The 11,135-nt window shown below is 39.1% G+C and overlaps 1 protein-coding gene across 1 annotated transcript in view; it reads left to right on the top strand.

Annotated features, from left to right (window-relative positions):
- The first annotated feature begins 17 nt into the window (after positions 1-17).
- Positions 18-11,135, top strand: part of RNF115 (ring finger protein 115) — a 68,117-nt gene continuing 56,999 nt past the window's right edge. Inside the window, exon 1 of the mRNA XM_058538979.1 lies at positions 18-209. Within this exon, the coding sequence (XP_058394962.1) occupies positions 108-209 (102 nt within the window). The 5' untranslated portion in view covers positions 18-107. The remainder of the gene's footprint in view (positions 210-11,135) is intronic.

The following is an 11,135-nucleotide window of genomic DNA, read 5'->3' as shown; positions in this document are numbered from 1 at the left end:
ACTGAGGAAGCGGCGGCGGCGGCAGAGGCGGCGACCGCAGCCGGGTGGTAGTGGCTTGGCGAGGGACGGGCCGCTGCCCTCTCGGACAGCCGCGGCGGAAGAGAAAAATGGCGGAGGCTTCGGCGGCCGGGGCGGGCGCAGGCGCCGCTGTCGCCGCGCACCGGTTTTTCTGCCACTTTTGCAAGGGCGAGGTCAGCCCCAAACTACCGGTAAGAGCCCCGTGTCCTCTGCGCTCGGCATCGGCGTGAGTTCCTCGGCCCGATGTCCACAGGGTCTTAAGATCCCCGCACTCCCCTGATTCCCCTGACATCGGTCTGTCCAATACCTGCTGCTCACGGTCTCCCGTCGCTGGCCCCCAACCCTGGGCGTCCCGGCCCTGGCTCCATAACTCCCGTCCGGCCTTTTTTCCCCCTCGGATGCTTGACCTGCCCTTCACTCCCTCTCCCCTCGTTACCTGCCCCCCCCATCTTTCTGTCTTTCTTAGCTAGTTCTCCTCTGACAACTCTCCCCTCAGTTTTCTTGCACTCTTCTTCACCTTGTCTTCTCACTATGACCTCTCTTTCTCCTACTCGATACTCTTTCCGCTGTTGCTTCTCACCTTCCTCTTTGCTTTTCTACTTCACCAGATCCTCCCCCTCCCCCATCCTCAGTGAAGCAAAATAGCGGATTGATGAGGATTGTCCCTGTTCGGTTGTCTCTAGTGAAGGAAGGAAGGAAGGAAGCACGAAAGAGAGAGGGTTGGAAGGTAACTGTGGGGCAGAGAGGGGGATTTTGCTCTTCACTGGTTTCCAGGGTTCTTGTGAAAGTGAAAACAGCCGTGTGTAATGACTTGCAGACTGCCTGCCTCCCTATCACTATTGAAGGAAATGGCTTTAGGAAGAAGGCAGGACATATTGTTTCAACTTGGTTATTTTTGTTGTCCTGCTGCCAGTGTCTTTGGCACCACCTCCCTTACCCGCCCCCCTGCGCCGCTTTGTCTCTTCATTTAATAGAAAGATCCAGGACGGAATGCTGGGGACTGCATCCTCTGACATAAAATTGGTTTTCACCAGTTTCTGCCAGACTGTTAGCACCTAGAGGGGTAGTGCTATGGTTGTGAAGAAAGCGCTTCTGCAGGATGCTAGCCAGCTACAGCACCCCAAACCCAGGCCCTGTTTTGGGTCGGGTTGTAACTACTGCAGGGAGACCCACTGGGGTGAATGGTAATCCTACCTTTGGCCACCCATCTTTAGAATTAGTTATGGTTGTTTTTTTCCTTAGAAGTAATCAGGTTCAGTCTTGACAGGGTGGCTTCATAACAACTTACCTCTAGACTTATAGTGTCTCAGGTACAGTATGAGAAAGTCTACTAAAGTGTGTCTGTATGTCTTATTTCTTAGAAACACAAAGAGTCTTGTGAATAAGTGCCTGAAGAATATTGTAGCCTCTTCACCTAAAAGTTGTGCTTTTTCAGGCTTTTATAGTATTTTCTTTTCTTTCTGTTTGCCCTACCGCCAACTTCAAAGTCATAGTTTCATCTACAGGCTAGTTTTGCTTGCTGATTTGGCGGTGTGTGTATGTGCTTTTTGCCATGTTTCAGTGCTGGGAAGAGCAGGTGCTTTGTTTTTTTCCAGTGGACATCCGAGCCTCCAGAACTCTCTTACCACAGAAAGGGAGTCTGGAATTGAGCTAGTGTGTGTGTGACCAGTGACATGTTGTTGAATGTGATGCCTTGTTGAACATTGTATCCGTAGCTCTACTGATCTTTAAGTCGCTGTTCACTATTTGCCTTAAAGAGTGAGAAAACAGTCTAACTTTCCACAACTTATTATATCTTTTCTTTTTACCATCTCAAGTCCTCACTTCAGAGTGCTCTTGAACAGTGATAATTTGAAAGACTTTTTGGATGTTTTTCTAAGCCTTAGTTTGATGCCCGGAGGAGAGGCTATTGATGTTTTTACTCTGATTTATTATCTGTAATGTCTGATTTGTAAACTAAGGCCTAACACAATTAAATGTAATTGAATATTTACACATACATACAAGGTTCTGTACTGGATATTCTGAAGGCAATAACTGAGGAATATGTGGTTCCTGCCCTTAAGGAGCTCACAATTTTGTTGGAAAGACAAGACAATCATGGAAAAAGTAACAGTGTAAGGTGAGTGAGGATGGGTAATATGTGCTTTCAAATTCAGAGAGAGGGGGATATGGTAACATTGGTGAGGTGAGGGAAAGAGTGAGAGATGGGATTTAAATTGAGTTCTACAGGATAGGCAGAATTCAGATTGAGGAGGATAGCATAGACTGAGGTAGAAAAGGAAGAGTGAGTTGAGGAAGAAGGGAGAAATATTTAGTAAATCATTGTTGTTATGCATTTTTAGGAAAAGGTGCAATGAGGTCAGGGGTTTAGTTTTGATTTGTAGATGACCCAGTGAGTTGCATCTTGTTTCATGGCCATTTGTATATCCTTAACCCCAGACTGTCATCTTGAAAATGTTGGTTGTAAGAATGACCAGGTCAGTAAGTGGCTGGTTCAGTACAAATCTGTCTCTGCTACTGAAAAACCAACTCAAACACTGGTAAGTCAGTAGTATGATTTTCATATATATAGGAGAACATTGAAAAGTTTTTTGAAAATAATTTTTTATATAAACTTAAGGTTCCCTCACTGTAAGTACTCAGTATACATTAGGCATGCATTGTTTCTTCAACTGGACAAATGTTATGGGAAAGCTGGATGTCTTTCTGAGGATAGCTAGACTCAGCTTATTGTGAATGAAGTTTTTCTTTGTTTTGTCTTAATGGATCACAAGAACCATCATCCACGAGCGCTGTCCTCCCTGAACACGTGAGGCTGCGTATGGAGTTTTACATCAGCTTTCAATGAGCTATTACTCGGTAGGTTTCTTCACTCAATCAGTGGGAACGACTGCTTCAGAGCCGTCTTATCTCTTGCCAATTTAGTCACCACATAGCAGAGTCATAATTGTGTTCAGTGGGACCAGGTTGCAAGGTTTTTACCACTCTTACTTTTTCTCCGTTTCCCAATCGCTAGGATACAGCACTTCTTGATACATTTGGAAGTGTGCACAGGCAATAACAATAGTTTACCCAATGTTCAGCCCTGAAACTGCTCTTAGGTTTTTGTTTATCATTTATCTTGTCAGTCCTACTACTCTGAAAGATTCACAGACCCAGTTAACTTTCGTGTCTGAATTAGAAGAAATAGTTTTGGCTATAATTTCTGAGAGAGATTGAAATATGCCTTATGCTGTTAAGTTAAGCCACATTCGTTTGAATTAATTTGGTGAAATAACACTCCTTATTGCTAATCCTGATTTATCCATCTTAGCTTTGTGTGTCTTTGGTATGAATCCTCCCAGATAAGAGAAAAACGTTTCATTTAGAAAGACGATATTAAGAAATGAGGGAAAACCGTGAATGGAATTTTAAAATGAAAATATAGTATTCAGTGGTACTGTTATCTGTTAGGCATCAAAAAAGAGTCTCCATTCTAGAAGTGAATATTGATTTAGAAATTTCTTTCTCTTATTGGGAGTGTTTTGTTATTTACAGTGAAATTAATTTTAGTAAAATTTAGTGAGTACTAAACTTGAATTTTAAAATAAGAGATTTTGATTATATGGTCTGAAACCCCAGAGTTTCAAGTTTATATATGATTAGGTAAAATGGCATTGTGTATTTTTTGGTCATCAAATGATAGAAGAAATACTTAAGTAACTTAAAATTATTTTCATAACACAGCAGAAGCTTTTGCCTCACCTGGCTATACTGTTGAGAGACACTGTGAAGTCAAGACTGACACAGTTACTGTGCTCCATTGATGAATGACTGGGCAGTACCACAGAGGGCTGTGTTATGGAATGTAAAGATGTCATTCTGTCCTCTTTTACATCAAGGCCAGGGAATATTACCTTATGAGATGGAGTCTGATAGAATCATCATTAAGCAGGTGAGATAAATCATATGCAGAGTAAACTACTTTTGGTATTGATAAGACTAGGGTGGTTCTTAAGTGTTTTGTGGAGATCAGAGTCCTCATCCAGACAAGAGACCAGTCTAAGGATTACCAGTGTGTTGCTCATTTCTGAGGCTCTGCCTGAAAGAACTAGCAGGCTTCTCTCCCTCTCTCATCTCCTTATTATATCACCTTCTTTGATCTAATAAAATGTCATCCTTATCAATAAGTAATGTTATCTAGTTTGGCTCTTTACCAGGTGCTCCACAAGTTATCATCATTGTGCTGTACTTGTAATGGTTCTAATACGGGAAAACTTTCTAACTACCCTATTAGAAGAGTAGCTGAAAAGTAGATTTCTTAGACTTTGTGATTCTTAAAACTCTAAGCTCAATAACCTTGCTTTTTAAGTTGCATGATTCTTGGAAAGATCCCAGGGTGGTGTATAAGTAATGTAAGTAGTGTTGTTGAACTAGGGGAAGGAATTCAGTGATTTGAGCTGGGTTTGAGAGGTTTTAATTATTAGATTATCCTAAATTTTGCTATTTGTGATTTAACTAGCTAAAAAGTCTACTTGATTATCTGGCATCTCTCTGGTGCTATATAGCAGTTGTTTATTAAATATTTCTTGAACGAATATGTGATATGATAAGTTGAATACCCAATAATTACATTTAAAAAGTAGTGGCTTTAGTGTTGTGAGATCTTTATCTAGAAGGCTCAGTGGTACAAAATGCAGGTGCTCCACATGAAGTGTGAACATGCAGTGTTAGTAAATATATTCCCTGCAAGGATCTAGAAATAAGAAATATGTAACCTTATGGGTAGAAAGCTAGTTCTAGTCTTGAAATTCTTCTGATAAATAAACGTATATATTGGGGAAATCTGTGGGACTTTTTCAGTATGAGGAAGAATAAAATCTTAAACTCACTGCAGATGAAATTCCTTATATTTTGTGGGGAAGTACCAATTGGATGCTAACACTTTGTGTTTCTTTATGTTTAGTTGGCTTTTTATGACCTTTACTTATGTTCAGGGAGAAGATGCTAAGGTCTTTTAGACAGCCATCTTATTAGAAGAGGAAAGAAGGTGTGGATTGCTTTTTCTTCTCTGTAGTCAAATTAGAAGGGGTCTAAGAATAAGAAGCCTGTGGATGCTGCCTTCTTTTTCATCTCTCCACAGCTTAATAATGAGCAATAAAGGAGATAGGGTAGAGCAGTGGTTTTCAGCCAGGGGTAATTTTGCTCCCCAGGAGGACATTTGGCAATGTCTATAGACATTTTTAGTTGTCACAACTGGGGGAGGGTTGTTTCTCTCATCTAGTAGGGAAAGGACAGGGATGCTGCTAAATATGCTACAATGCACAAGACAGCCCCTGACAACAAAGAATTACTGGGCCCAAAATGTCAAGAATGCTGAGGTTGAGGAACCCTGGTATAGAAGCATAAAAGGATAGTCATTGTCTTTTTATGTCAGTGGTGCTTAAGGTTTTGTTCTGGTGTTGCTTTGGTTTCTAATTTTGGGATCCTGATGAGAATTTTCAGTAAGATAATTGAGACCATATAATTTCAGCCAAAGCCCTGTTGGGAAGGGATTGTTTAGAATAGTCATTGGTGGTTTCTCTTCCATTATAGCAGTATCTGTTGGGGTCACTTTCACTCCTTGTGGTTACTGAGACCAGAGGAATTGGATCACCCCTCTCAAGTTACACACTGTAGGGCAACTTCTAAAAGAAAAGTATCCAAATTTTTTGTCAGTTGGGAATTAATTGGGGTAGTAACGCCTTGTGTAACTTAGTAAGACAGCTGGAAATTCCAGTTTGAAAACAAAGCAAAAAGCAGACAACTAGCCTAACTCTTAGTTTTTCTGTAACTCATCTTAGCATTAATCAACTTTTACTTTCTGTTTCTCTTATAGTTCTTAGCACTTTCATGAGCTCAGGACATTTTGTGCTTAAACTTTTAGCTTCTTGAAACTGTTGGTCAAGAGGGTGAATTGAAGTTATCAATCCTTGTTCTATTACTAATTCTTCGTGTGACTGGAACTGAGTCAGCTGACCCTCTCAGTTTACCTTAGTATAATCCACTGTAAAATGATACTGAGGTGCACCTATTGGAAACCTGAAGGAGCGTTCAGAGAAATGGACCTATGTAATCTTTGACTGAAAGGTGGTATAGGAATGAACAGTCCTTATTTGTAGAGAGATAGGGCCTTTACCATAGTAGAAACATTTTAGGTAGTTCTTATAGTTTCGCATACAGAAGTTTAGCTTAGATCTGGAAAGATTTTTTAAATCTTTTTTTTAAGTTCAATTGTTAGCAGTTCAAAGTTCCTTAGAGGTCTCTAAATGAATGTATATCAAATAGAAGTGTGTTGGCTTTGGTGTTTATAAACCAGGCACACTTTTCTTGTATGTTAAATAGATTGCCCAACGTCTTTTCCCAAAGTAGGCCAGTTAGTTTTGTTTTCCTTGAAAATCTGTTAAGATAGGTAATCTCTGTCCTTGATGATTTCAGGTGTCACAGGGAAGTTCTTAGTAGATGAGGTATCCTATATTCACCTCCTTGCTGCTCACTTTGATGTTGTGCAGATTTGAATAGACTACACCTAGAGAACCATTTTCCAATAAAGGTTTCATCATGTTTACTTTTCACCACGCTTAGAATTTATATTCTCAAAAGAAAGAAAAAATATCATAGTTACATGCCCTTTTCTGCCATTTTCTGGATTAACTGAGACCTGCAGGTATTCTACAATGATGCTGATCTTCCAGCCCAGTGGCTCTCAAACCTAGTAGACCCAGTGCCCTCTTTTTATAACAAATATTTTGAAATACTCCCTTTAGTGAAATGAAATTCACAGATAATACAACTTTCCTACACATACAGTTGAAAAATTCTCTAGCTGTAAGATAACAGGTAAATGTAAAGAAAATAATTCGTGACAAAATAATTACATTTCGCTCTCTAAATACTCAGTTGTCCATAACAGGAAGATATATATCAAGTAGTAGATATTGGCGCCCAACAGACATAACAGCTACTTGAGTAAACTGTTATAAGGGTATTTGCAACTTAAATACCATGAGAGACAAACCACCAGAATGATGAACAATTCTTGGTTAAGGTACAAATAAAGTATAATTTTCTCTCGTTTTATTCAGTAGTTGTTTTTCTGGACATTTAATGCATATTAAAATTATGCAGAAAGACTTGATGCTTGTATGTAGGATGGAGTTAGGTCCCAGGCTTTGATAATTATAAAGATGTTTTTTACCTACTTAACTATCCATATGAAGTTTGAGAATAGAGACATTTCTTTGTGCTGATGTTTCCTGTGCTTTCCTGGCCTCTGCCCATTAAATGTCAGTAGCATTTCTTGATCACTGTGACAACCACAACACTTCAGTAGATGTCCAAAATTGCGCCTAGATGATTGTTTTTTTTTTTTTTTTTTGGTGAGGAAATCAGCCCTGTGCTAACATCTGCCAATCCTCCTCTTTTTTTGCTGAGGAAGACTGGCCCTGGGCTAACATCAGTGCCCATCCTCCTCCACTTTATATGGGACGCCGCCACAGCATGGCTTGCCAAGCAGTGTGTCGGCGCGCCCCCCCGGGATCCGAACCAGCGCCGCAGCGGAGTGCGCTCACTTAACCGCTTATGCCACCAGCCGGCCCCGCACCTAGATGATTGTATCATCTCCATTCATTCTTCTTTTCTCCTGCTTATTATTCATGACTTTAGAGCAGTACTTTTCACATGTTGCAAGATTTAGTCTTTGTCCTTTAGACTTGATTTACTTTTCCTTTAGACAGTTCCTCCTGTATGCCTTTAAATTTCTCATTTCCTCATCACTCTTACTATTGCTACTTTCTTTTTAATCAGTGTTTAGAAGAATGCCTGGTGTATAGTATTCATTCAATAAATATTTGCTGAATGAAGAAATTGTAATTGTAGGCTTTTTCTTCTTGTCACTTTCTGCTTTTTTACATGTTGAAAATTGTGAGGGTACTGGTGTTCATAATACACCTTAAAACAGAGCACACACCTGTAGTCTAATGAATAAAAGGTTGGCTCAGAGTACCGGTCTGATGGACCACTTACCATTAGTTAGTGGCAGGCAGAATTGAGTCTCTTGTTTTTATTTTATTTTTTTTTGTGAGGAAGATCGGTCCTGAGCTAACCTCCATGCCAATCCTCCTCTTTTTGCTGAGGAAGGCTGGCCCTGGGCCAACATCCATGCCCATCTTCCTTCACTTTATTGGGACGCCGCCACAGCGTGGCCTGACAAGCGGTACACTGGTGTGAGCCCGGGATCCGAACCCTGGCCGCCAGCAGTGGAGCGCGTGCACTTAACCGCTATGCCATGGGGCCAGCCCCCAGTCTCTTGTTTTTAAACCCAGTCTCTTGTTTTTAAATATGGCTTTGTTTCTAAATCTGATAGCTTATAAATAGAGGAGCTTCCTGTAGTTACCTGCCCTCCATATGAACAGCTGATTGGCTTTTTAAGCAAAGTTATTTCGGTAATCATTTGTAACTGAATTTGTTGAATGGAACTTAGCTGCTTCTAGTGAATCTTCTGTAATTTAAGTGGTAGTTAGAGTTACTTTATTCTCGAACTTATTAAGCTGTTGGTTCCCTGATTTTAATTTATAGTGCCAGTCGATAGGTTCTGATCTTGTGATATGGTCACTGCTGAATGTTTAGAGGCATTAGTGTTTCTGGTTAAGACAAGTTAAATTGAGGAATGGAAATTTTGTACCTTAGGCTTGTCGATTCAAAAACGTTACTGTTTCGATTGCTGATGTAGTGTGAAAACTATTTGTGATGATACATTTATTATTTAATAACATGTAAAAGGCAAATTCAGCAAATTAGCTTTCACTGCTAGTCTTAATTCGCGTGTTTTAGATTAAAAAGTGGTTGAATGTAATATTAACAAGTAAGAATCATAAAAGTGTTTAATTTGCTAAATTTTTCAACCTTATTTTACTAATCACTAAAATTATTGGTTTATTATTCTGTGCCAAACGTAGGTGCTGATTCAATGAGGGAGACTTGTTTTAATATTATAGTAGCATTCTGTTGTAACATACAATCAGTATTTCATGAGCAGATTCAGAGTTTGCATGGTTTTTAATAAGGTTAGCAGTGTAGCATAGGTCTGTCTCATCCTGCAACACTAGTGCTATAAAAAGATTCCAGAAGTATGTCTGTTTCTATTCCTGAGTATAATTGAGTCTGGATATTTTCTTTGAGGACACACGTACACTCTGTGAAGTTTAGCACTTTGAAATTGGTTTGTGTTTTATAATACCATTAAAATAATAAGCACTAGATCATGCAGTAATAACAGTAGTCTATTTACATTCATTCAATAACTATTGGTGCCTACTATATTTCAGGTGGCTGTTCTAGTACTTGGGCTGTGTTTAGGAAGAAGTAAAGAGATTGATAAAATGTTGGGAAAAATGAGTAGTGGAATGAGGATTTAAATATTTTCTCCTCCTTTTGACTTTCTGTTTAAACATTGTAAAATAATGTAGCTATCTCAAGATTAGAGCTAATGCCTTTTTGCCCATTTTAGGTCTGAGCTATGTTTAAAAATGGTAGGAAAGCACTTTCAGAATAAATAAACTGGCTGCAAGCTGTAGAACTAACCATTAGCCCTCTTTTTACAACTGTTATCAGCCCTTTCTATAGATTTTATTTATTTTATTATATATAAATAGTACTATAGCACTGTGGGGAAAAAAAGTTTTCTTTTAACCTTTAAACAAATTATTGAATCTTTCAAGGGCCATAGTTTTCCTCATCTGTAAAATGAGGCAGTTGTGTTTATTCCTATCCATGGTTTAGTGATTTGAGCTTTTGGGTATTTTTGGATTTTGTGTAAGGGAATTTTGTTTTGTGGTTTTTCCACATAGAAGATGTGTGATATCCAGTGAATTAGTTTCACTGGGATTTAAATTTTACTTCTGAAATGAATTTCCTTAGTGAATGACAAAACTGTATTCTCTCCTTTTACGATAATGAACAATCTTTAATATGTTAGGATAGAGGACGTCATGATGCAAAGCAATGCCAAGATTTTCCTTTGTTTTTTTGTTTGTGAGGAAGATCAGCCCTGAGCTAACATCTGCCAATCCTCCTCTTTTTTTGCTGAGGAAGACTGGCCCTGGGCTAACATCCCTGCCTATCTTCTCCACTTTATATGGTACGCCGCCACAGCATGGCTTGACAAGCGGTGTGTCGGTGCGCGCCGGGCATCCGAACTGGCGAACCCTGGGCCACTGCAGCAGAGCGCAGGCACTTAACCGCTTGTGCCGCTGGGCCGGCCCCAAGATTTTCCTTTGTTAAATCAAAAAAGCAATACAGTCTTAATGCTGGTGATGTTGATTGAATAAATTAAAAGCTCATTTTTTTGAAGACTTGGGATTCAATGACAGGTAAATTTAGCCTGGGATAATTTCCTTTTCAGGACTGTTTTATAACTATCGCTCTTTGTTTCTTTTATTCTTAAAGTCCTATTCAGTTAATTCATTATTTTCTTACTTTGTAATGGTCAGTGGCTACTTTTATCAACTAGTTTGTATGTGATCTTTCCGGACCTAAATGTCCCTGAAGTGAGTTAGATCATACTTGTAAAATTGTCCTATTTCATTGATGGAAAGTCTGTACTAGAATTCTAAATATTATTTGTATTTTGATGAAGAGTCTACATCAGAGGTTCTGGGATTGCTCCATGTGCCCATGGTAGAAAGGAGGACGGCGCTAAATTATTTTATTTAAAAATCTGTTACTTAATTTAATCCAAAGGTCTGTTCTTTATTCCTGTCTTTTTGGTTTTAAACTGGTACTTTTAAAATGAAATAATGATGATAGTAGGTAGTGACTTAAAAAAATGTTTTTACATGGCAAAATAAAAAAAGCTGACAATCGTTTGTGGGTTCCTAATTTTTTAATGTTAAAATCTAACCGTTTTGTGGAATCTAAAAGTCTGGAAATCAGTAGTGTAAATCAGTTTCTCAAACTGTATGCCAGGAGATTTACTAGGAGTTCAGAATCATGGTAAAATGCTGCATACTAAATCTTCTTCGTGTCTCCATCCCTCCACTTCTCCTGTTATGACACATAATAGCATGTTAATGGTTCTGAAAAATCATTCAGTAAAG

The sequence above is a fragment of the Diceros bicornis genome, chromosome 4, assembly GCF_020826845.1.
Source record: "Diceros bicornis minor isolate mBicDic1 chromosome 4, mDicBic1.mat.cur, whole genome shotgun sequence".
NCBI lineage: Eukaryota > Metazoa > Chordata > Mammalia > Perissodactyla > Rhinocerotidae > Diceros > Diceros bicornis.
Note: the sequence above shows the minus strand (reverse complement) of the source record. Positions and strands in the feature narration are given on the sequence as shown.